Below are 25,858 nucleotides of genomic sequence, written 5' to 3'. Positions count from 1 at the left end.
TTCTCACGTGAATTTGGTTCTAAGTATTGGTTGAAAACTGCCAACTCCTGGTAGCCTAGAAATCTAAGCTAGTTTGATTCAGTCACTAGGATAAATCTGATGTTAAAAGTTGTGACTGAATAACAGTATTCAAAGGAAAACTTAAAATCCGTAAATATGAAAAATCTTTAAACGCCGAAAACGCTATATTGCCATTAGCCGTGTGTCTTAGCCTTGTGAATACGGGCTTAGTTAACTAGGCTAAACTCCTGGTATAATTTTCCTTATCGGAAACTTTGAAAAAAATTAATTTTAAAACAGATCATCCAATTTGCTCACATCACGCTCTGCTCTAAAGAGTTGTAGCATGAACATATAAACGACTGGACATCTATCTCCTTTGTCTTTTTGTAGAAAGGGCTCCTAGCTTCGTTGCCGCCTCGTTAAAAGCATAAAATGAAACAATAGATTTTGATGATATACCACTTGGGAATACCTTGCTAACAACGTCAAAACTTCGACAAAAGTCTCTTTTGTTCTACTCTTCTCAAGTCTTTTATCTATATCATAGCAAAGATAACAGAGGCAAAATCATCGTCAGCTTGTCAAAACTCCGACTAATATTTCTAAATTTTGACTTAAAAGTGTCTAATAATTTTAGAAAGTGTCACATTCTAATTTAGATATTCTTATGACACAGGCTCTCAACTTTGGCAAGCTACTTTTTTCAAGTCATAAAAAAAATTATTGGAGAGACAAAAGGGATTCAAAAGTATACACGCAGTTGAAATTTTGCATTTCAGAGTTGAAAATGTTGATAAAATATATTGCAAACTTGTTAAAAAATTCGAAAATAATTTTTTTGTGCATTAGGAGTAATGTTCAAGCTCTATCAATCCTTTTACTTAAATAATTCAAAGAAATAAAATTATTACGGAATATTGTCGGATTTTTCATACCAATTTTGAAATACAGGCGGCAACGAAGCTCGCTTCAAAGAGACAATAAAAGATAGATGTCCATTCGTTTATATGTTCATGGTTGTAGCGAGTGTGACTACCTGACCTTGTTGTTCAGCCAAAACATTTAAAACCATGTCACTTTTTGCTTGAAAACGAAAACGAAAGCGAAAACGAAAACGAAAACGAAAACGAAAACGAAAGCGACTTGCTGGCTTTAAATATAAATGAAAAATCAAAGTGGTCCACCAGCAGATTCTCCTACGGAGCCATGACCTTTAGAGTGAATAAAAGCCACGCGTTGAGTATTCAAAATCTGCTCGTAATTTCATATGGTTATAGTTTTCCTTGTACATTCACTACCAATTCACTACTAATCCTCTGAACAACCGGACAGGTTGTCTATCTTTTTATAATTCGAGCTAAAATATTTGTCCCTTCAGCTAGAAATTAGCGTGAAATACTTTCTGTAATTCAAATCTTTTTCTAATCAGAAGAAAATCCCTGGTCTCTTGAAGATCGAATTAGAGAAGTCTCATGTACTTGTTTTTTTTCGTTTTAGAAAAACAAACTCGTATCCACGGAAATCCGTATCCCAAATACTACTTTCATTTTAACGCTTTCCGACGATAAGGATACTCGGATACAAATCGTGAAAGATTTCACTTCAAGATGTACGGACGTTTTGCAAGGAGCTCTTAAATGGGCTCCAACATCTACAGTTTCTGTGCTTCAGGTAAAGAGAAATTTTCGTACAAATGCCTGTAAATTTTGTCAAGGCAAGCGAGACAGATTTAAAATGGACGTTTTGCAAGGAGCTCTTAAATGGGCTCCAACATCGACAGTTTTTGTACCTTAGGCAAAAAAAGTTTTTAGCTAAGTAAAGTTTACAAAGACACTTAAAATTCGACAGGGGCAAGCGAGGCAAATGAATTTAGAATGGACTTTTTGCAAGGAGCTTTTTTTTTAAAGTCAGTTTCTGTGGTTCAGGTTAAAAAAACTTTCGTAAAAATACCCCAAAATCTTGTCTGAGTAAAGTTTATTATTCAAAAGCACTTAAATTAGTCAGGGGCAAGCGAGACATATTTAAAATGAATGTTTTTACAGTTTCTGTGGTTCAAGTAAAAAGATTTTTCGTAAAATACCTCAAAATCTTGTCTCAGTAAAGTTTATTATTCAAAAGCACTTCAGGGGCAAGCGAGACATATTTAAAATGAATGTTTTTACAGTTTCTGTGGTCCAAGTAAAAAAAACTTTCGTAAAATACCTCAAAATTTTATAGGTTACGATGCGCAAGATTCTACAACTTGAAGAAAATATAATTTACATTTACTTAACATAGGAATACCTTGAAGAAAAATCGCAAACCTCCTGCGTCCATTATGGCATCGCCTTGTTTACCGAACTGCTGCTCAAATCTGAAACAAACAATGGTATCTTGGCAACAACGACACCATCTTTCACTAGCCTGAATGCTGATTCAACACCAAAAGTCGATGGAGCTAGTTTATTTACTTTTGGTGTTAAAACACGGTCGAAATATCTAGGCGAGGTAAGAGAGTACATCCGTCAGCTTGAGGAGACCCAACCCCGGTCAAATTTTTTTGATTGCATTAACACCTATCCACCCTTAGCGGCGCGGTCAGCTTTTGAAAGGACTGGTAACGAAAATACAAGAAAAAATTATTTTCGACGATTGTTTTGAATGAAATAACATGCGTAGTCACAGATATCTCATATAAAACACTAGATGGAACTTTATTGTTAGAGTTAAACAAAATTGACAAATTTCTTGTAAATTCATCGACCACGCTGTATTAAAGGGTTGATAGATATTATATAATTTAAGTATAATTTAATATGTAGTTAGTAGTTCGTTTTATTTTGCTTATCCTCTCTGAAGTCCAATTACAAATAGCAAAAACAAGGTCCAAATGAGAGCGACTACTCACTTCATTGTAATACATAAGGACAAAATTCATAAAGGCTTAAATTGTTAATAAACGAATGAGGTTTTTTAAATTTCTGCAGACCTCTGATGTTTAGCTTCTTAACTGGATTGGGCGATATAAAATGAAAACTGTCCAGTTTTAGTGCCGGCTTGTCCGCCATCTTGTTTTTCATTCTGGTCGTAAACAACGCGATTCGAATGTTTTAAAATTCGAACGTTTCTTTGGAAACTAAGGTAAATCAAAAAGCAACATGGCGGACTAGCCTACTTCAAATCTGGACACATTTCCACGGGAAATCTGCGAGTGGTCAGCCTATCTAGTGTGTAAAATATGATGTGATATCTGTGACGCAGACTATGATTTATCTTTACCACAGATCAATGGTCTTCGTGAAGCCTTGAAAAGTTATGCGACAGGCATCGACGACGAAAATGCCATCGAAAAAATGCTGATTCAGCATATTCGTAAAGAATTACAATCAGTGGTCCAGGACGGAGATCAATTTTTCCACGTCATGCATAAAGCAGCTGCTTGTCTTGTTTCCTCGAAAGGTAAGATTTTCGAGAGAAGTTTTTCATCCATTTTTAGTATTCAGGGTTTTTTACCCCCAGAAAAGTGTAAATGAGCTCTTCTAGAAAAAGCTCCTACATGGGGGTGGTTGATGTATTGTCTGAGGAAGATTCTTTGTCCGGAGAGTGAAAATACTTTATCCAGGGAGTCAGAATTCTAAAGACCCTAAAGCTGATAAAGTAACAGCCTATCTATAAAAAAAAAGAGAACCATCAACGGGTTTTTCTGGTGTTCTGTAAATTTAAGAATAATATTTTCACGCTGTCACTGAATGTGTTTGTCTAATTGTGGGGCCAGCCTCTGGTGCTTTACCATGATTTGAGTATGAAGTACATCCGGACAAAGGATTTTAACCCCCCGGACAACGAGCTTGACCTCTAATTTCAGGATAAGAATGACAAAGACCTTTTTAGACCTACCTCGGAGGTCCTTTAAATTAACCGATGTTCGTCCGTCCGTCCCTCCGTTATGCATTTTCGCTACACGCTATATTTTCTGACTGTTTGTTTTTATCTTTATCCTTATTGCTATTTAACTTTCATCATCAGGTAGGTCCATACAGCATCTAGCTTGTTGACATTTGAAATCTAAATATCTTTTTGTTTTTTTCACACCTTATAGGTTGTCACCAATCTCTTTTACACGATTTGTTTTGGACACCGGCTCGTTTGTTCACGAAGAAAGCGATCGAAGTTGCAATTGCATGCTGGGAATGGTTGTTGACCACGCGAACAGACATCGAGGAAAAAGTTAGCCTTAAATACACCTTATGCACGCTTAGTGAATTTTCAATGAGCAAATTTTTGTAATTCATAAAATACTTTCTCACTGCAGTTTACACCACGTCCACCGGAAAAAAATCCTTAGATAAGCGGATGTGATTTTTTTAGGCATCCCTTATAACAGAACAAATCAAAGGGATGATGGCGGCCTAAGACACCCTCCTTCTTTACTAGCTATAATGGTGTAATGATTCAGTTGCTAAATTCCATGTTGGTGATATTCTTAGCATATTCTCAATAATTTTGTGGCCAATTTTGACCTGTACATTCTTATAAAAAAGTGTGTAGTAGATACAGAAACTTAAAGTGTCATATTTCAGCTTCATTAAATCTGGCTGCTAGAATTTGGCCGTCCTGAAATTTTTATATGACATCATTTCTTTACTCAGATCCAGCATGAGATCATAGCTTCTTGGATGTACACTGTCAACCATCAGCTCGGTATTTTTCAAATCGATCAAAAACCTTCCAACCCTTTACTGGCCAATGACGAGAGCATCGAAGGAGGAGAGAGTGAAACACAGTCAGGGCCCTCCGACGGAGAGACTTTACAAGATGTTTGGTTACAGTTTTTGACCAAGAGATACAAAGCTGTCCGATACTATAGCAAGGAACAGGTAAAAGTTGTTTCTCTGTGATGCTCTGCCTTTAAGATGTCAAAGAAATTGTAACGTTTTGCGATATCAGGTTGAGTTCCCTGGGGGAGGGGGGTACTTAGGCAAGTGAAGGGTACGGGTATGTGCCGTCTTAACGGTGCCTTTTTGGGACCTAGTCCCTTTAAGGGTTGGAAAAAAAGGAAAATTTCAACTTTTTGCTCCTTGAAAGATCGAAATTTGGTCAAATTAGTCCCAATAAGGGTCGTAAAAATCGCAAAATTTTCCTATTTTTCTCCTTTTTAGTCCCACTAAGGGTCCGAGGTTCAAAAGTCGGGCGGCACATAACCGTCAACTCGCAACCCTAGTACAATCCCCCCGGGGGTTGAGTTTCTTTGCTATTGAACAGCCAAAATGTCCAGTTCTTCTTCCAATTCCTAAATTTCTAATTTACTTTTGAATGAAGAATAAAGTCGAAGCTAACATATAAATACAATTGACTCTTTCTCTAATTCGATATTCATGGGGCCGCGTTTTTTTCCGAATTAAAAAAAAATTCAGATTACGGATATATTAAACCACATTTCAACTAAGAGGACCCTTAGACCATGTTCACACGTTACTGTTCCGTTTCGCTCCGGTATGGATCGAGTGTGTTCATATTGGTTTCGGAACGTTTCGGAGCAAGAAAATGGAGCAGTTCCGTTCTGATGAAAAAAGTGGAGCGAAACCGTTTCGATCTGTTTTGCTTTGTAATGTCTTCTTTTTTGACGTTTCGAATTTTGACGTTCACACTTCTTTATGAACCGTTTCGTTTCGGAACGGAACGGAACGGAACTGTAACGTCTGAACATGGTCTTATATTTGAATTCAAATTATACAGAAATATTTGAATAATAGAGATTCGATTTAGAGAGAGTTGACTGTAGATTAAAATTCATGTATACGTTTTTTTATAAGAGCATCCAAAATTTTTTTAAGCCTCCTTAACTTTTTTGAGTTTTAAGCCTAAAAATGTTCTTATCATGTTCTTATTTTTACAAATTTTCGAGCATTTTTGTCCATTTTCCTAAGAACTCGGGTGTTAGAGTCTGCAAAGCCTTAAAATGTTCTTAAGTTGTTCTTAACATTTCGGCCGTCGAAGCCTTATGTATAGTTTGTTGTTATAAAGAAACGTGTAATTTTTAGAGTATGGAATTTCTCATATATTCTCTACCTGTTGTTCAAACTCTCAGTTTCATACCATTTCTTTAATTAGGCTACCATGTTTGTTGGGTTGCTAACAGACTCGTTGCCATGTGCACTCGGTAAAGACAGTAAACTCTCGCACAACATAGTATGGATGCGTACCCGGTTCAGACTTGTCGACCTTGGGTTAACGATATTACAAGAAAGTTCTGACGTTATCCCACCAATCGTGAGAAGTAGCTTAAGAGAGAAAATATATCATAGCGTATTGGATTACTTCAGGTAAAATACCGGGTGGCTTGGGAGAAAAAAATTTACATGATTTAAGGCGCATAAAAATTATCTCCCTGAAATTTTGCACAGAGATCTAAATAAGAATTTTGAAGAAATGTTAGAATTTCATGTCATGTAATTTTTTTGGCACCTGTTATCTCCTTTCTCTTCCCAGACTATGAAGGACTGGTTTGATACTAGATTTTGCTTTTCAGGCCCAAGAGCAAATGCTTGGTCCCTTTGTCCTTGGTCCCTTTCAAAAACTTCTAGGCCCTAGATCAAATACACACTTCTCAAGATAAATCAACAGCATTGCGAGCCTCGTTTACAAATGATTAGTTCATGTATTCCCAAAAGAGCAAACATTAATTATGTCTGACGTCGTTGAAGTATCTTAGCAACAAGCCTTTGAGAACGAGGCTCGCAATCATATTCATGCATTTCGAGAAAAGTGTATATGAAGTTTTTATCAGCTGATCCCAACCGGTACACAATGTTGTTCTAACATTCATCTAATGTTATTTGAATGGTCCATACAATATTTTTTGTACGGATTAGGCAAAAGGTGTTCTATTATAAAAGGAACCTACTTTCTTAAATAATCCCTCTGGCTGCGTTGAAATATTGCGAAACAAGCTGGCGATATCGTTTAAGCTTTCACCGGTGTAAAAAAGGCAACGTTTCTTTCTTTCTTTCTTTCTTTCAAATAGATCTTATCGGAGTTTTTTATTTTTCTAAAAAAAGCGATGCATTGTGGGATTGTTTCGGGAGTATTACAATAGAATTTCCTCGAGGAATTCCTATAAGATTTCTATTGTAATACTCCGAAACAATCCCACAATGCAGCGCTTTTTTTAGAAAAATAGAAAACTCCGATAAGATCTATTCTTTCTAGTGTACCAGCAGGTTGGCCGAAACCTTCGATCGATGCCCTTGGTGAAGACATTACAGTGTTAGTGAACTTTTGGAACACCATCAATGCTGATAAAAAACACCTGAAGTCATTCGTTGTTTCGTCATCCTTGGATAGCGTTCTAGAAACACCTGAACGCGCGACCGCCTTCACCGGAGGAGCGGCTGATCGCTCGTACGGAGACACCATAACTAATGTGAGAAGTCTTCCATTATTTTTCACTTTTTATGCAGTGTTGCAACTTTTCCGTATGTAGGCAGAAATCTGTCCAGTTAAGATAAAAACACGCAACTTCCAGTAAGAGGGTCCTGGTCAAATAACCTACAAATTCAAGTATTGATTATGATTATCGTTTAGATTCATAAAACCTAGTTGCTAAAAATTTTGATTGGGGGAAGAAGGCAGTAATTTCATTTAGCAACCTTTAACAAATTTTTTTGAATAATTTTATCAAATTTTTAATTTCTTGACAGATTTTAAGAAAAAGATTTCATTTCCTTTAAGTGAAAACCTACCTGGGGCTAGCAAATGTTAAAACCCTATCAATGAGAGCGAAGCTTATATAGGGTTTGCTTTTATACATGTAATTGACTCAAGCTCATTCGAACTTCTATTATCAAGATACTCTCTATGATTTGAATGACTCTCTCTCTCTGCGGTTCGAACTTCCCTTTCGAGATTCGTACAGATGAATTTTTATACCACTTGTCAGCTGTAGGGACCAATGTTTTACTTCGGATTTCAGAAAGATTCTAATCAAAGAAGTTCGAATTAGGAAGAAATAACTATTTTCATTTTGTTATTTTGACACAGGGTTGGCTTAATCTTCACAAAGCATCAATGGGTGGAGGGGTGTCCAAAAAATCCTATCCGCGATCTGGAAGTCAACGGGAGGGTTCCGGAGCCGTCACCAAGGAACTGATGAAAAAGCGTATACTCATCTTGGCGGTACTGAGGCGTGAAATTGAACGCCTCTCCATTTGGCGGAATCCCAAGAATTTGACTGAGTTGCGAATCCCTGGAGAAGATATTGTACAGGTAAGATGTTTATTAGTTTCGCTTTTTCTTTCTTTAATTGGGTTTTCGAACCTTTTCAAATCAAGTTAAAAATAATTCCTGAGAATGTGTGGATACCTCCTGGAAAATAGCAAAATTATTTTTCGTACTTTAAAGTGAGGGTGGAAAAACTAAAATCAGTCTTTTACACCCTGTAATAAGTTTTGACCTCCTCGAAAAAAGAAAAATATCTCCGACCCCCTAGAACTTCTGCTTGGATTACCCCATTGAAACATTCTTCCTACGGATCATCAAAGCTAGTTAGTTTGAAAATCAAAAGAAAACTTAGATTTGAATTTTTTATTTTTTTTATTTCGATTTTTTAAATAAATATTGAAAATGTATAAGTGTGTAAAATAACCAAGAAGAGAATGGCCCTGTTATATACTGCAAAAGTTGCTCAAAAATCAGAAATTTAGACATCCGGTGGTTGGAGCACGGCTTGTCCGTCAGATCCAGGGTCTGCCCGGTCATCGATTCCAGTGCTTTCACCAAATTCTCCAACCACAGAGTTACGTTCAAACAAGGCGATGGCGTTTTTAACGCTTGTTGGTTGTGTGCACGGATCAAGGTTCTTCTTATTGATAGTTTCAGTATCTGTAGTACTGGTTTCTGATTCAGAAACGGTTTCACTAGGTCCTGTTGTTTCTGTTTGGGATTGCCTAGAGCTGGCCACATCTGGCTCGACTTGTTCGTCAGTATCGGTGCCGCTTGCTTTATAGATTTCTCCACCAATCACTTCCGCTAGTTTATTGGCGTCAGTACAAGCTGCGTTGATTGAGATATCAACAGTAGTGTCACTCACCTCTACTGAATGCTTGGTGTCAGTGCCACTCGTCTCAGCCGACTGTTTATCGTTAGGGCCGCTCGCCTCTGCCGACTGTCTGTTATTAAGGCCACTCGCTTCGGCCGACTGTCTGTCGTTAGGGCCGCTCGCTTCGGCCGACTGTCTGTCGTTAGGGCCGCTCGCCTCGGCCGACTGTCTGTCGTTAGGGCCGCTCGCCGCGGCCGACTGTCTGTTGTTAAGGCCACTCGCTTCGGCCGACTGTCCGTCGTTAGGGCCGCTCGTCTTGACCGACTCTTTGTCGTTCGGGCCGCTCGCCTCGGCTGACTGTCTGTCGTCAGGGCCGCTCGTCTTGGCTGACTGTTTGTCACCAGGGCCGCTCGTCTTGGACGACTTTTTGTCACCAGGGCCACTCCCCTGGGTCGACTGTCTGTCGTTAGGGCCGCTCATCTCGGCCGACTTATTATCATTATTACCACTCGTCTCTGCTGGCAGTTTGGCCTCAGGGCCACTCGCCTCTGCTGGCTGCTTGACGTTATTGTCAATCTTATCAGTCAATTTAGCGTCGACACACCCATTCCCGCCCTTATTATCGGCACTCACATCTGTCTTCTTCTTGATGGGATCTTTTGATTTAACACAACCACTCTGGCTAGCTTTTTCTGTCGTTACACCAGCTGTAGAAGCAATCGTTTGTATAGTACAAGGATCTTTTCCTGACGACACTGGAACGCTGTCAGCTCCAGATTTGTTAAGAGGGCGATTGGAATATTCCGCCTTTTCCGCTCTCGAGCCACGGCAACTGAACAACCTTTTAACTCTCCGCCCAAATGTTTTGTTTTTATATCGAACAACATCGTTTTTGAGAATATCGATCGTTTCCAGATTGTCTGTAATTTCAATATTACAGTTTCGGTTAACTCGGTTCAACTCGGAAATTTTGTGTTCCAACTCGGTGTTTGTCTCTTTTAAGACTCCATTCTCCTTGGTTAACGCTGTTTTTAAAGTTGATAGTTCTTCATTGACATTTTTCAATTGTGCCATGCGAACATCCTAAAAAAAGGATAAAGATTTTCATAGAAGTATAGGCATTTTGCTTGAAGGTTTTGTCACACAAACAAAGGTTTAGTTTTTGTGTTTTACGTTCCTCTTAATAACGATTACATATCGCTGTTATTCTACTCAACGTTAGCTTTTCTAATGAGTTTGTAATACGTAGAGACTTAGCGCGAAAAGAAACTTTTGATTTTAGGCACTCTCTTTAGGAATCGTTTTGCTTACCTTTTTTGCTAAGGTTTCGTCATGAGATTTTACAAGGTGTTGTAATGTTATACTCAAACCTAAAGTTTTATTATTTGATTCTCGCAAACGAATCAGACTGTTACGCTTGTATTCTTCCAACTGTTCTTCTAAGTCGGCAATTCTTGCATCTTTCGTCAAGAGTTCGGCCTCTCGACCTTTACTCTGGCCTTTGATGAGGTCTATTGTGTTTCGGCAAATTCCGATCTCCTTTTGAAGTTTCGTGATTTCCTCTCCATCTTGGATTTTTTTAATCTCGTGCTCTTGGATCACGAAATCGCGCTCCTGGAGCATTCGGGTTAAGTTATCAACTTTCTCAGCTTCCGGTCGTTCGTCGGTGAGCGCGTTCAATCGATCAATAGATTGGTTATTGGCGATGACCAATAGCTGAGAGTTTACCTGCAGGTCTTCCTTCTCTGAGGATAGCTGACCCACAGTTTCCAAAAGGAACTTGTGTTCTTTTTCCTTCATATTAAATTGCTAGAAAAAGAATATAATTAGAAATCAGTGGATTTTCTGGGGTGACCTAAGCCATAGCCTATTATATTACTAGAAAAAGAATATAATTAGAAATCAGTGGTTATTCTGGGGATGGCTAAGGCTAAGGCCTATATCCTAGGCCTTAGCCTTTCAAATCGCCCTAAAAAGAACATGATTCGAAATGGATTTTTCCGGGATGACCTACAAGCCCTAGCCTATTATATTGCTAGAAAAAGAATATCATTAGAAGTCAGTAAACTTTCCAAGGTGACCTAAGCCCTAACCTAATATATTGCTAGAAAACCAATATAATTAGAAATCAGTAGATTTTCTGGGGTAACCTAAGCCCTAAAATGACTTCCTGCTTTGTGCCTTCTTTTTTTTGACAGAAAGTCTAAATAAAGACCAAGTTTAAAGTCCCAAGCAAGGATCACCATAGGGTTTAGGGTACTTAGACAAACCGGGTTTGTTTTTTGGTTGAGAACGAAAAGGAAAAAGTTATCAGATTTCAATTTCATTGACGTTCAAAAGCTCACTTTATAGTCTAGGGAGAAAGAGTGGCGCCCTTCCTCTACCTTCGGGTAGATGACTATCGAAAGAGGCCCCTTCTGGTCGCCTCCGACTGCGACCGCAGACTTACTTACTGATATTCATCCAAAATCTGCATGGAAAATGTCAATGTGGGCAGACACTCTTACAGAGCCACATCCTTAGAGTTGATAATTGCTATACAAGGAGTAATCAGAATCTGCTTGGAAATTAGGGGAATTTCCCAGGAATCGAATTGGCTACACGTTTTTTTTTTATTAGAACACCTAAAATTTGGCTGAGCCTGGATGTGCTTATTTTTTTAGCAATTTTCAGCCTAAAATGTTCTTAAATGCGTTCTTAATTTTTCAGACTACTCTAAATCGACAATATGATACAAAATAAAGAGCACTTAAATTTGGCAAAATTTGGACAATATTTGACTCTCGACTTTTGAAGATCCACCCCTAAATTCGGTTAAAACTGGTTAAAAAGAGGAAAACATTGTAGTTTCTTGTCATTTTTTTCCAAACTGAGGCTGGGCATGTTCTTAAGATGTTCTTAATTTTTCGACGAATTTCAGCCTATATGTTCTTATAAACTAGGTTCTAATAAAAAAAAAACGTGTATTATCATTTATCATTCCTGGTAATAGATTAACAAGATTCGTAAAGTAACACTTAATAGTTTTCTCTATCAGAACGCTACATGAATTCTAGAATTTAAAGATGGTTGTGATAATAAACAAATTTTATCAAGGTATTACGGCATATTGGTTATTATTCTTGTTTGCTAGGCAGGCGACAACGGTTCGATTCCCAGACGCAACGGTTCACTTGACAGTGAACAAACCCTCGCTTGGGGCAAGGGGTCAAGCAATACCATATGGAGTGAATTGGGTAGTCAGTCCAAGGCAGGACGGCGCGCTCATTGAAAGTGTCTAGAGTTTTAGAAAATAGGCTGCAAAGCCTTCTGCAACTCAACCAAATAGAAATAGAAATGAACTAATAAAATCTTTGCTCCCAGCTGGCACACAACGTTGTTTCACCGTCCATCTAATGTTCACAACGCCCATATAACGTTAAATGAACGTTGAAACAACGTTGTGTGCCAGCTGGGCTATCGCTAAGTTTTTCATACCTCCATAAGTTCGAAGTATCCTTTCTCAAAATTGAAGTTCTTAGGTAAGCGCTTCTTGTTGGACTTCATGTTTTTAGAGATTGCTTTATGAAGTTCCAATGTTGAGGATTTGGGTTTGGTTCCTCCATTCAACTGGTGTTTGCTTCTACCAGTTTGGGGCTTTTCTACCAGTTTGTGTGGTTTGCAAGCTCCTCTTGTCGTTTCTAACTCAGCAGACGACTTAATTGATGCAGCGCTTGCTTTAACAACCGCATTTGCTTCGATCTTGGTATTTGGTAAATTTCCCGACTCGCCGACAGCCTCTTTCGAGATGTCTGCCTCGGCCGCAGACATCTTAGTCTTGTTGCCTACTTACTATGTCTTCTTTTTGTATTTTGTATTGACGGCGAAGATACTTGCTGGCTAAACTAGATATACTTTCCTAACTGCCTGTTGATGCTGCGTATTGTTGATATCTGCTAAGGTTGCTTTTTTTGCTTCTCGTAGACTTCTTGGTTATTTGACACTTCCTTTTTCTGATTGCTTGAATCTGGAACTAAGATGCCATGTTCTGTTAAAGTCCTCATGTAGTCAACTTTTAATTGACGTCATCAAAATATCTGACGCCAAATGACGAGGCATAAATATTTGACGTCAATGCTCCTCGATTTTTTATTAATTATTTATTAAAATAATTTGAATAATTAATATAATCAATTATTTATTCGATTTTTTTAAAAATCAAAATGGTAGCCTCGAAATCTTTGCCTCTTCTGATTTGGCCCCAAAATTCAACAATATTTCGCAGTAATTTCCGAAACGCTTTCTTCCAAATTCCCACCCGTCACAGTAATCTCCTTCTTCTCACAACAATTTCCACCAGCAAATTTGTTAATTTTTTACTATGTAAATTTGCTTCCTTTTATTTCCTTCGGAGTCGATTAACTACCGCTTTCTAATTCGCAATTTTCACAACCCGTCTCAATTTCGATGAATAAAACGGAGCACTGGTGGCGCCCTTCCCGCCTTCGGCACATCTCCGACTGCAGTCCAAATTTACTGCAGTAGAGTTTCTATTCATGATATGCACCATTGCAATGTCTTCCATTCCACCCAATAGCTGATTGGTTGAAAGTGACGTATTGACTGAATTTACGTCACTTACAACCAATGAGCGATTGGTTCCGTGATGTAATGTCAGAAGACATTGCAGTGGTGCATATCATGAATTACTCGAACAGGCACAAAGAGCTCAAATTTATTCGAGTTATGGAGGCTGGATTAAAAGAGTTCGTAGTCTAGCATGTTAGACGACAACAATAAAGACATACATTAAAGGAAGAAATTTGGCGGGATTTTAATTTGGCGGATGGCCGAAAAAGTTTTTCAGAGGGAATTTAATTTGGCGGTTAACTTGAAAAATTAAATTTGGCGGGAATTTGATTTGGCGGATGAAGGACATTTTTGTCCGAAAAACGCCGTTAAAAAAGGAAAAACTTTTTTTAAAGCCTGAAATAACACACATTTAAATAGAAATAAATAAAACAATTTAAATTTTGCGGGAATTTAATTTGGCGGATGACGGAATAAATTAAGTTCCCGCCAAAATTTCTTCCATTAAGGTAGTAGAAAATAAGTAGTAGCAAATAATTATAAAGTTTATACAGGAAGGTTCTTAAAAAAAAAACAAATTAAAAAATGTTATTTTCAGCATGTTTCTTAGATGTTTCTTAGTTTTTAGGCATTCTGAGCCTCATGTTTCTTAAAAGTGTGTTTCTTTAAAAAAAGTGTACTGGATTACACGGATTTTAAACGACTACAGTCTAAGAAGTTTTTTTTAACTGGTGAGATCTGCGAACTTGTTCGAACTAAGAAGACATTCGAATTGTATAGAAGTAGACGATGTTATCGTCCGTTACAGTGATAGTAAAGGTGGGAAAATATAAAACACGCGAAATTTTACAGCCGTTATGGCGGTAGGCGGAAGAGCTTCGATGACTGGCAAACTCTACCGGCTGTAAACCTTTTTCGACAAAAAAAAAATATTTTGTGGATTTTCTTCGGCTTTGGGGTTTTTTTTCTTAGATAGTGATTCGTCTTAGACTAAAGTATAGAAGTTGAGTTGAGGAGACTCAACCCATCTGGCAAACAAGGTTGTTTTAACGTTTATCTAATGCTCACAGCGTCCATATAACGTTATATGAACGTTGAAACAACGTTGTGTGCCGGATGGGAATACCTCATTTATTTTCCTTACGTTCAGGGTTGGTTAACACAGATGCCGATGTCGGAGAAAACATGGAAGGAATGTATACGTACAGCGTGGTCTGTTTGTCCGCACGCCGCTGTTCATATAACGCTCAGGTAATTCCTTTATTCTCAATCGGGGTTTCAATAGCTTCTTAAAAAAAGTTCAGGGGAGTCTATCCCTTTTTCTAGTTGCGCTAGACTTGGGAGATCGAATACTGAGCTGGAGTGCCACAACTAAAATTTCCTCGGAAGATTATATTTTCCTTAACTGCCGAACTAATCTTCTTAAAATATAGAAGTTGGTGACTCAGGGAATTCATGGTATGCACCATTGCAATGTCTTCTGACTTTACATCACGGACCCAATAGCTGTTTGGTTGTAAGAGTGACGTAAAATCAGTCAATACGTCACTTTCAACCAATCAGCAGTTGGGTCCGTGAAAGACATTGCAATGGGACATATCATGAATTAGCAGACGACGTTTTAAAACATGTCCATAACCTTCTTACCTGTTTGTACCAGACAGACACAGCTTTTTTCTCAACCTTTCAAAAAAAGTGATCAAAAGAGATAGACGCTGAACCAATGAAATAGAAGGCCGAAGGGCTAAAAGCGAATCTTTAACCTTTCTCAGGCAAGAAAAATGTGCGCCGTATTTTTTATGACGGATTGAATCTAGTGATTTCTTTATTTTCGAGTGGTACTTTCTTGAAAATCTTGCGGTAAATTTTAGTTTTAATTCGGCATTTGAGTTAAATCTATGCCACACAATTAAGGTAGGATTTAATGGCTTCAAATCCTACCTATGAGATTCACTTTTAGCCCTCAGGGCTTCTCTTTCATTTTGGCTGAACTTTTTAGAACTTTTTTCTTAGGTTCCGAGAAGTGGCGATTCTATGGCGCGAATTGACGCGTCTAGTGCACTCAAATCCTCACGTTGTATCGGACGATCCGGACGCACTCCAATTCCTCATTGATGAAGCAACCATCAAACAAAATAAACCAGAACTTTCACATATCCTGACATGGGCTCTTGTCCCGCCCGTCACAGCAATCTCCTTCTTCTCACAACAATTTCCACCGCACCCGCTGACCGCGCAGTATGCAGTACGCGTATTACAGTCTTATTCGCCGGTAAGGATCTGTTGTTTCTATCTTTCTTCGACTTTTAAAAAAATCCAGTAATTTTTTATTGAGGTCCGACTGCTCCTTTTTGCCTTCAATACACCTTTTCGACCGTAGTCGCCGATTGCCGCTCAAACATTTTTTGTCCGCTTTATCCCACTAAAACCGTCCCAGTCCTTTTTTCGCACCCATAGACAATAGAAAAATATGTAAAAAAGGATTGGATCTAATTTAGGGGGATAATTAAATAATTAAGTGGCACGCGCCAGACCACGCGACTACAGTCGTAAAGGTGTATCTGGTTCTTGTTTTACGGTAGAACTAATTCTTTTTTTATGATTTAGACTCAAAAATACTACGAGTTATGAACTAGTAAGGTTTATGAGGTAAAGTTAACATCGGAATTGTTCGAGTTAAGGAGACATTTGAGTTATAGAGGTTCGAGTTATAGAGACTCCACTGTAATTTGCTCTTGGGACCAAAATTACGGTGAAAACCCATTAAGCGTTTTTTTACTTCATATTTTTCTTTCAGTCAACGATGTTATTCTATATCCCTCAATTGGTGCAAGCATTGCGCTACGATCAACTTGGATACGTCGAGAATTATATCTTGTGGGCGTGCAAACAATCCCAACTTATTGCACATCAGGTAAGATCAGCTTAACAAGGTGGGTTACATGCTAAAAATGGGTTCTTAAATATCCACTTGCGAGCGCTGCTTTTTCCCGTAAACCGCCGTGATGACTGTAAAATCTGCGCATATTTTCTTCTCGCTTTTACTACCCCTCTAACGGACGGTAGCATCGTTTTTGTCCGCTATTTTTAAAGGCTTTGTTTTTAAATAAGTGATATTATTTGCTTACTCATCACTTTTAATTCGCAAGCTTTTTCACATTGAATTGACACGGAGGTGAAGCAAGATTGGCCAGTAAGAGGAAAAGAAAAACATTTTTTGCTTATATCAACCTAATAAACAACAATAGGAAGACACTGTCCTGACACAAAATATGTGTCTGATATGAAAGGGGAACACTTATGTAAAAACACCTTTAAACATAGCGGACGTAGATGATGCTATCGTCCGTTAGAGGAGAGGGATAGTATACGCGAGAAAAAAACATGTGCAGATTTTACAGCCATCATGGCGGTTTACGGGAAAAAAAGTGGTGGTAGAGTTTGGAACAAACAGACGAAACCAATTTGGTGCACCTCGACATAGAAATCTTTGCATGACCGTCCTCTTAGACAGGTCGGCGGGTTTTCGAGATTTCCCGTAGAGAAGAGCTTGCGTTTTTTGTTCGAACCAAAAGAGCCGAACGTTTTGAGCAGTATGCCTATTTATGTCTGACATGAATATTATTAGATACCAAATACCACCTCGTTTCATTGAAAAAGAATAGAAGTATGTTCGAGATATTTTTAACGAACTTCGGGGACATAAATCCCAAATCACACTCCAAATCATGTTATTACTAGTACTTATTGTCTTTCCCAGCTGGCACACAGCGGGCACACAGCGTTGTCCCAACGTTCATCTAACGTTATATGGACGTCGTGAGCATTAGATAAACGCTGAAACAACGCTGTTTACCAGCTGGGTTACGTCAGTTTTTAAATCAAGATACTTTATCCATCTGGATAAGGCTATCACTGTGTCTCACTAACATTCTGCTGATTGTTAGTGTGAAAGTTTCGATCACTGACTTGTACCGCAATGGACTGTGTTCGAATCCCAAGCCCTTCTGGAGAGGGTGTTAGGGAATATCGTAAAAAAGATGTCACGGGACCCCAGGCTTGGCCCCCTACTATAATGCTCAAGCTTAAAGAATATCGTGATAGACCCTCTACCTCCACTCCTATATCACGATATTCTTTAAGCTTGAGCATTTTAGTAGGGGGCCAAGCCTGGGGTCCCGTGACATCTTTTTTACGGCCTAGCCATTTTTAGTCTATTCCAAAGAACAGAATATTACAAGATATTTTTGAGAGGGAGGACGCGGATTAGGTCCGGGAAAACTTTTTATGACCAAAATTATTTAAGTATTTTTCAAGAAGTCTATCTTTCACATTTAAATTTGAAAATCTTCTTTCTTTTCTATTCTCAGATAATCTGGAACATGAAAACGAACATTTTCACTGACGAAGACTCTAAAAACAAAGACCCACAGATCGGTGACAAACTTGAGAAGTTGATCGAAATGATTACGTCATCACTATCAGGCCCAGCTCTCAAATTCTATGAACGCGAATTCGATTTCTTTAATCGTGTCACAAATATCTCCGGCGAAATCAGGTTAGTAAATAGGCTGCACGCATCCCCTCTGATATGTTTTGATTAAGATTAATATTACATATCAGTGTTAAATTTCCACTCGAAAAATTATCTGAACAAGCACATATAAATCAGCGATGATAGATTAGTGATTTTTTATTCATTTTTTTTATTACTCAGGCCCTACCCGAAAGGTGCCGAACGTAAAAAGGCGTGCCAAGAAGCACTCCGCAAAATCCAAGTCCTACCCGGTGTATATTTGCCGAGTAACCCGGAAGGAACCGTGACCGGTATAGATTACACCTCCGGTATACCGATGCAAAGTGCAGCAAAGGCTCCATTCCTGGCGAGATTCCAAGTCCGGAAATGCGGGATACAAGAGTTGGAGGATCTGAATACGTCTGGTAAATTATTTTTATCCTTAGATTACGGTTAATTAAGGAAGTTGGAATAACTGAGGGTTTGAACAATTTAAAACCTGTATTTCCAACCGAATTTGAAACTTTCATTTTCGATGTTTAATCTTACGAACAAATTGAGGCATTACAACAGATTACAATATTATCTTGAAATTTCAATAGTTCCCAAGACCAATGGAGTTGGGATAACCAAAAACTTCAAATTAGGCGAGACCAATTTAATTTGTTGTTCTCCGGGCAGATCGTTAGCAAAATATGCGTCGGTCGGTCGGTGAAATAAGAATAAATTTTTCATTTATCAGGGTTGGTAAAGTACCGAAAATGTTTTCCAAAAAATATCTGGTTCAAAAATTCACTTTTTTTTATGTTTGATGAAGATCATAATAAAATCTTAGTGTATGGAATGCTTGATTTTCTAAATTTTTCAATTTCTTGATTTAATTTTCAGCTTTATTCAAATTTGATTCTTACAAATAAGTTTGTAGTTTAAAATATATTGTAGTGGAAATTCAATATTATAGTTTTTTTGATTTTGGCGAAAATAGGGTCGGTCGGGCCCGTAGAACAACAAATTAAATTGTTCTCGCCTTAATCAAGGACTTTTAGACAGTTTTTTTCTTTGCACTCTGGCCATGGCCAGCCGGCTCGACTATCTATCAACCCAACGGATCATTTGAAGGAGCGGGGATTCGAACCGGGAACGTTTTTTTTCTTTTTCTGGAGCTTTTAACAAATTTGACCACTTGGTTATTGCTCATTCTCATAGCAATTTTTGATTTAAATTCCTCCACCTTTTTCAGACGAAACGGATATAACCTCTTATCTGACCAGAATGTGGAGTTATAGAGTTAGGTTTATAAGGGATTGTTAACTGAAGAGACTAGAAAACTTGCTCGATTTAAAGAGTTTTGAGTTTGAAGAGACTCTACTGTATCTTTAACGCCTTTGACCACTCTGACTTTCTCTCCTTATCATTACCATGCTTGAATTTGTAGTTTTCCTCATTTTCAGACGAGACGGATAACTTATCAGACCAGAATGTGGAGCACGGTGAAACATACACCCTCGGCTGTATCTTCAAAGTTGGCGATGACGTCAGGCAGGTTGGTAACACGTTCTCTATTTTATTACATAGCCACCCAGTGAACTCAAAAATTATTTTCTGACGGCTAAAGATTACAGATTTCTCAGCTCCGGCTTCCATCTATCTCGAACCTAAAAATCTTTTCGATTTACATTAAAGTGATAATCAGCTAGTTGCAAAGGTTGAGATATCTAAAGTCTGTTCACGATACGTGTTAATAAGTGATTGACCCAAAAAAACAGCAGAAAACAGCAGAAAACAGGGTTTTTTTGACGTCAATCAGCTTAAAACTTTGTTTGATATCTTTTGACTGAATGATTACTATTGAGAAATTTTTCACAGTGATGGCGTTCGATGATCAAGGATTCACTTCAGTGAAAATTATAGTTACACCACTTTTCTACAAGATCTTCATTTTTTTTTCTTCATTTTCATCTTTATTTTTGGAATTATTTTGAAGATTTTTTCATTTCAAATTGTTCCACTCACAAATATCTCTCCAACGATACCAAATTTATAAAAATTGAAGAATTCCTTCAAAAGTTATAGGTAAAAGAAAAAAGAGTGCGCACTTATCGTGAATAGACTTTAACTACTAAACCTACAGGTAATAACGGATTACATTCGATCTCCTTTTATTTTTTTCTCGAGATACAAATAGGAATGTAATCTGAATAGCAGACCTCTATAGACACAATTTCTATAGGAAACTTTTTTTTGCTAGTGGAAGAACAGAAGCCTAAGAGAAATGATTATCTTGGATTCTGGTTCGAGATATAGATAAAACTACAATAGGCGCCGAAATATATTGGCAATTTTGGCAATTTTAACGTTTTTCAGAATTTAAAGATCGGGTGAGAATTGCAGTTTCAGTACTTCCACTTTCTTTCAGGGGATTTTTTCGATTTGGGAGTCTTATGTCTAATGTTAAAACTCTACTTTCAAACCGTACTTCAAAGCACTTTGTGCCAAATATTTCGGCGCCGATTGTAGAGAGCTCACAAAAGTTCCTGGTATAAGAATGTTTAGCTCGAAATAGAGAAATAGATAATACTTATTCTCTTCTTCAATATTCCAGGACATGCTCGCGCTTCAAGTTATATCGCTATTCAAGAAAATATTCGATAAAGTGGGTGTGGATCTTTATCTGTCGCCGTACCGCGTCGTAGCGACGTCGCCGGGTTGTGGGGTCATCGAATGTGTACCTGATGCAAAATCACGGGATCAGCTTGGAAGGCAAACGGAAGTGGATTTATTTGCTTACTTTAAAAGCACGTATGGGGATGAACGGACTCTGCCTTTCCAAGAGGTAAGATGCCTATCCGCCATTCAAAGTGGAGACTATCAAAAATAGAACGGATTTTGTTACTACTGAATGGCGATTTTAATTGGATTTATTTTCGCCGAGAAAATTGCGAAATTTACTGGATTCATTTTTGCCATTCGGCTTATTGAAAAAAATTGTTGGAAGTAGCCCTGTAATAAAATATTTACGGACTATATTTAAACTGAAATCTGATTTTAACAAATTTTGCGAGGATTTAATTTCACGTAAGCCACATCATGCGATTTGGTGAGTTTTATTTTCAACGCGAAATTAAACTCGTGCATGTTAATCAGATTTGAAAACTGTAAAGGCCAATTTATTGTTCTAGTTATTGTTTATCTATCTGCAGACACGTGTTTCGTCCTTCCCAGGACTCATCAGTGCAGCTCTGGTAAGCGAGCATAGACTGCTGTCATCACCAGAACGCATAACGCATAATCGCTTGTGGTGTCCAATTTAGATAACGAGACGATTTTACTTTATATGAAAATTTGTCCATTTTTCTTTGGGACACATTGTAGTCATTCTTATTTTTCTCTTTTTTTTTTACTAGGCGAGGGAGAATTTCATACGAAGCATGGCAGCTTATTCAGTCATAAGCTTCTTGTTACAAATTAAAGATCGCCATAATGGAAATATCATGATCAATAAAGATGGGTTCGTCATTCACATAGGTGAGTTTTTGTTTACGGGGCTTGCACAGAACGCTAAAACGACGTATTTTTAATAATGTCCATACACCTTTTTAAAAAAACGTCAAAAAGTTCTTGAGCCTTTGAATGTATTTAACTTTTTGTTGTTTTTTTTAAGCATGAAATATACTTGAAGTGTTTTTATTTTCAACACTTTGTTAGTATTTCGGTCTAATTTTCTATGAAATTGTATGTTTTTGTTCTTCTTTGTGGATACTACTTTTAAAAAGAAATTGTGATCAAAGATGGCGGATATAGCTTTGTCAATGGTTTGTAAAGGTCATTACTGAGGTTAAGCATACCAGGATAATCACGACGACGGACGAAAAATGTAACAGGATTGTAAAAATACGAAATTTGATTGGTTGAAACTCACTAGCCTGTTAAATTTTCGTTCGTCGTCGTGATTTTTGCCGATTTACTTAACCTCACTATTGAATATTCCCAAAATCATAACTTTTTTTGAATTTACTGAATGGATTTCATACTGGCTGATTTCATTTTTCAGATTTCGGTTTCATGTTCGAATCATCGCCTGGTGGTAACCTTGGTTTCGAACCAGACATGAAGTTAACGCCCGATTGGGTAAATCTGATTGGCGGAAATCTTGACGCCCCTAGTTTCAGGTAGATTTTTTTTGGGATTTCTTTCCGTGCAAAGAGAATCTATATATGCACACATGAAAATTTCAAATCCCAAATCTCAAAAATATTTTGATTTATTTGAATTAAACTATATTTGTTAGATTTGAGCCTCATGTAAAGAAGTGTAAAATATTTTATTATTATTTTAGATGGTTCATGGAGCTATGTGTCCGAGCTTACCTTGCAGTCCGGTAAGTGTTTCGTTTTTTTTTCTACACGCCCATTCGTTATCTTTAAAATCTTCTTGTTTTAACATTGATTAATTTGTGCTCCTGCGGCGCTGAAAAACGGAAAAGTTGTTCATTTTTTAATCAAAGAAAGCTTTTTCTTTAAAAATGATGTGTAAGCAAATGGTAAAAGATATGTTAAATGATGTCGTTTAAAGCTGCAAAAATCATTGAGGAGGTCCATCCCTCTGTGGCTGGAAATACTGTAACTCCCTGGAATTCCAGGCAATCTCAGGTGTAAACCCCTCTGGAATTCTGAATTTTAGTAGGATTTAAAAGCTACCCCCATGGAATTCCAGTTATTTTTGACAGATTTTTGTATCTCCCTATGGAATTCCGCCACATATCAACCCTTGGAACGGAAATGGACCTCCTCAACAGGGGGTATACGTCTTTTTTCTGGAAAAGCCCATTATCTTAAAAAACCTTATTGGAATTCCAGTTATTTTTGACAGATTTTTGTATCTCCCTATGAAATTCCGCCACATATCAACCCTTGGAACGGAAATGGACCTCCTCAACAGGGGGTATACGGTTTTTTTCTGGAAAAGCCCATTATCTTAAAAAACCTTATTGTTTTAACATTGATTACCCTTCGTTGGAAAGATATTTCAATCACTCACTTTCTCTGTCAGACCATACACGGAAGCCTTTGTATCTTTGGTAGCATTGATGTTGGATACAGGACTTCCATGCTTCAGAGGAGAGACGTTGAAACGGCTCAGGTATGAAGTTCAACCCCTCATCCCTGTTGATTTAGTGTCTAGAAGAGCTATTATTATTATTAGCTTCTATAGGCTTCTGCTCATCCTCTAGCGAAAAGGTTTTTCATAGAAATTGAATTTCTAAAACCAAAAAATTTGCAACTCGCCAAAAAAGAATAATCGGCCACCATAATGAGCAACCGTAGCAGGCAAGCAATACACTAATTAAGCAGACCTACATAGGAAGTATATCACAAAGGTTTGCGATTCAGACTAAGGTATTATACAAACAACTTCAACGTAAAAAGACAACAACTTATAGTGATTGCTCGATCTATTTTACATCCTAATGTACAAGCCCCCAATGGATTTTTTCTTACATTTTTCTTCCTACTTTCTTTCCATTGCCAGACAACGTTTTGCACCAACTCTTACTGAACGCCAAGCATCAGAATACATGATTCAAATCATCAAAGATTCCTACCTCAACAAACGGTAATATGGTTATATCTCTTATTCTATCCCCCTCTTTGGGGAAAGGTGTACGGGTTTGATGGTGAAATGATCCTTTTTTTCTGTCGGCTGTGTCAAAATATGAATTTTAATAAATTCTGCTGTGCTGTCAGTGTTTGCTATTCCCGTACGCCTGCGCTCTCTCTTTTCCTTCATCACCAGATCTCTAGGTCATATCAACCCTTCTTTAACTGAGAACTTAAATTAAAAATTTTGGATGATTTACCCCACTGTGATTTACCGGGTTTTATGTTGAACACTTACAGTAAACTCTGGCTTATTCGAACCTTTTTATAATTCGAACTTGTTCTCAGTCCCCGTCAAGGGACCGGCAATGAGAAACCCTCTTAAAACACATTCTATAATTCGTTTCTCTCTGTAATTCGAACAAATATAAGATTCCCCGTTCGATTTTGAATAAGATTATGCACTGATCAGAACATTTCATGTCAAAGCTTTATAAGTGGTATGTACCTCAAAGGAATAAATTTTGGCGGGATGAAAATTTGGCGAATTTATTTTTTTTTGGCCAAATTTAATTTTGTGTATTTTTCTAAATTTGTGCCTTTTCAGAACTTAACACATATTTTTTGCTCATTTGATATTGACTTCTGTCCAAAAATATAACAACCAAATTAAGTCCATCCAATAAAGTTCATCCTCTAGCAACAATCTGTTTATCATTTCTTCTAATCCATTTTTCAGAGCAAGAGCTTATGATATTATTCAACTTGTTCAAAACGAAATCCCATGTTGAAGTTATGGTAACACCATGGCAACATTCAACAAACAAATCGATTTAGTCCTCTTGTGCGAAGTCATCTGGTGGTGGTAAATCCAGAAAACGTCATAGAAGCTGACATCATATTCATGACATTGAAGCATCTTATTGTAACATCTTGTCTTTTTTGGGTACTTCCGTATGAAAAGCTACATCATAAATAGTCTTCAATATTTTGATTCAGTAAAACATTGTGAAAGCAGGGCAATTTTACAGACCAAGTATTCTTTGCGTACAGAGACCTTGTTTGAATAAATTGCAAACTTTTACTTTCAGTTTCTGTTTTTGTATTATATGATTCATTAATTTATTGAAATTGTCCATTGTTATTTCGTACTATGTCAATCGTATTTTGATCATTTAGCTCTTGAAAAGAAGGTCAAATTTTGTCATACTCACGCCCTTTGTGTAATTTCATGGATTTATTCGGTTTAGGTTTTAGTTTTTTAAGTATAAATCGTGAGCTAATGATTTTTAATTTATTTTAGAATTTAGAATTTTTTTTTGAGTAATTTCATTAAATTATGCACCTCCTAAAATTAGAAGATAATTATTTACCATTCAAGATACTGTAGACTCACCAATAATCTCATCTTTTTTTATCAACCCTATCATAATCCGTATAAAAACCCTGGTCTGAGAGCTTTGTTTTAACTTTTTGTTACCTTTTTCCTTTGTTAATATCGATTTGCTTGATTTTTGATCACGTTACCAAGTATTCCTTCTTGGGATTGCGGTTTAAGATTTAATCACATGATCAAAAAGTGAGCAAAACAAACTAATTTCTCAACGCAAGTTCAAGACACATCTCGAGATGCATAAATTTATTTTTGTCCTCGTTTTCAAAAAGATCTCATTCCTATGAAATTATACATTTAAACCAATTTAAATTCCCAAAAGGCAAACATTAACTCTAAAACTAAAGTACTTGAAATTCAAAATGTCTCATGAGGTGTAAACAACACAATTATCATTGTGAATATGTAATTTTATAGCAATGAAATCTGTTTGAAAACGAGGACAACAATAAATTTATGCATCTCGAGAAGAGTGTAGTAAAATCAACAAGACGACTTGAAGTCGAAAATTTCGCCTAGAGTTTGAACTACATGGGAAAAACAAGAAGTAGATGAAGCTAATCTGAAATCTACTTTACATCGAGCCTTGATGAAACAATTTTACAACAAGAACAACGAGGCTTAAAATCGCTAAAAAAATAAGACCAATTTAAGAACAATTGCTGTTTAATTTTTAAAAATTCTCATAAAGTATATGCTTATAAAAAATTGATATGCTCTTATTGCACGCCATCCCTTGTTTACTTTGTAAGAACTAAGTACCG

General features: G+C 37.3%; 2 protein-coding genes across 2 annotated transcripts in view; one reads left to right on the top strand and one right to left on the bottom strand.

Moving 5' to 3' along the window:
- The window catches only part of LOC136809741 (phosphatidylinositol 4-kinase alpha-like), a 53,664-nt gene extending 28,583 nt beyond the window's left edge, over nucleotides 1-25,081 (top strand). The window contains exons 19-39 of the mRNA XM_067066287.1: nucleotides 1,501-1,674; nucleotides 2,281-2,490; nucleotides 3,267-3,441; nucleotides 4,082-4,209; nucleotides 4,632-4,859; nucleotides 6,094-6,305; nucleotides 7,192-7,405; nucleotides 8,023-8,247; nucleotides 14,739-14,839; nucleotides 15,602-15,860; nucleotides 16,386-16,502; nucleotides 17,959-18,146; nucleotides 18,306-18,529; nucleotides 19,556-19,647; nucleotides 20,707-20,937; nucleotides 21,509-21,629; nucleotides 22,156-22,273; nucleotides 22,441-22,482; nucleotides 23,154-23,243; nucleotides 23,634-23,717; nucleotides 24,441-25,081. Of these exons, the coding sequence (XP_066922388.1) occupies nucleotides 1,501-1,674; nucleotides 2,281-2,490; nucleotides 3,267-3,441; nucleotides 4,082-4,209; nucleotides 4,632-4,859; nucleotides 6,094-6,305; nucleotides 7,192-7,405; nucleotides 8,023-8,247; nucleotides 14,739-14,839; nucleotides 15,602-15,860; nucleotides 16,386-16,502; nucleotides 17,959-18,146; nucleotides 18,306-18,529; nucleotides 19,556-19,647; nucleotides 20,707-20,937; nucleotides 21,509-21,629; nucleotides 22,156-22,273; nucleotides 22,441-22,482; nucleotides 23,154-23,243; nucleotides 23,634-23,717; nucleotides 24,441-24,492 (3,285 nt within the window). The 3' untranslated portion in view covers nucleotides 24,493-25,081. The remainder of the gene's footprint in view (nucleotides 1-1,500; nucleotides 1,675-2,280; nucleotides 2,491-3,266; nucleotides 3,442-4,081; nucleotides 4,210-4,631; nucleotides 4,860-6,093; nucleotides 6,306-7,191; nucleotides 7,406-8,022; nucleotides 8,248-14,738; nucleotides 14,840-15,601; nucleotides 15,861-16,385; nucleotides 16,503-17,958; nucleotides 18,147-18,305; nucleotides 18,530-19,555; nucleotides 19,648-20,706; nucleotides 20,938-21,508; nucleotides 21,630-22,155; nucleotides 22,274-22,440; nucleotides 22,483-23,153; nucleotides 23,244-23,633; nucleotides 23,718-24,440) is intronic.
- LOC136809743 (Duffy receptor-like) lies at nucleotides 8,623-12,580 on the bottom strand. The gene is made up of 3 exons (XM_067066288.1): nucleotides 12,497-12,580; nucleotides 10,331-10,828; nucleotides 8,623-10,102 (listed from the first exon to the last, which is right to left on the bottom strand). Exons 1-3 carry the CDS (start codon nucleotides 12,563-12,565, stop codon nucleotides 8,681-8,683), a joined length of 1,989 nt encoding a protein of 662 aa, XP_066922389.1. The 5' UTR covers nucleotides 12,566-12,580; the 3' UTR covers nucleotides 8,623-8,680.
- Nucleotides 25,082-25,858: the final 777 nt, after the last annotated feature.

Source organism: Clytia hemisphaerica, unplaced genomic scaffold (assembly GCF_902728285.1).
Source record: "Clytia hemisphaerica strain Z4C2 unplaced genomic scaffold, Clytia hemisphaerica genome assembly, whole genome shotgun sequence".
Classification (NCBI taxonomy): domain Eukaryota; kingdom Metazoa; phylum Cnidaria; class Hydrozoa; order Leptothecata; family Clytiidae; genus Clytia; species Clytia hemisphaerica.
This window is presented reverse-complemented; position numbering and strand designations above follow the sequence as displayed.

Excerpts from the sequence above, each read along its gene's own strand:
- LOC136809743 (XM_067066288.1), bottom strand. The coding sequence starts at position 12,565 with ATGAAGTCCAACAAGAAGCGCTTACCTAAGAACTTCAATTTTGAGAAA. Across the intron at positions 10,829-12,496 it reads GATACTTCGAACTTATGGAG|CAATTTAATATGAAGGAAAA; the intron begins GTATGAAAAACT and ends TTCTTTTTCTAG. Across the intron at positions 10,103-10,330 it reads ACGAAACCTTAGCAAAAAAG|GATGTTCGCATGGCACAATT; the intron begins GTAAGCAAAACG and ends TCCTTTTTTTAG.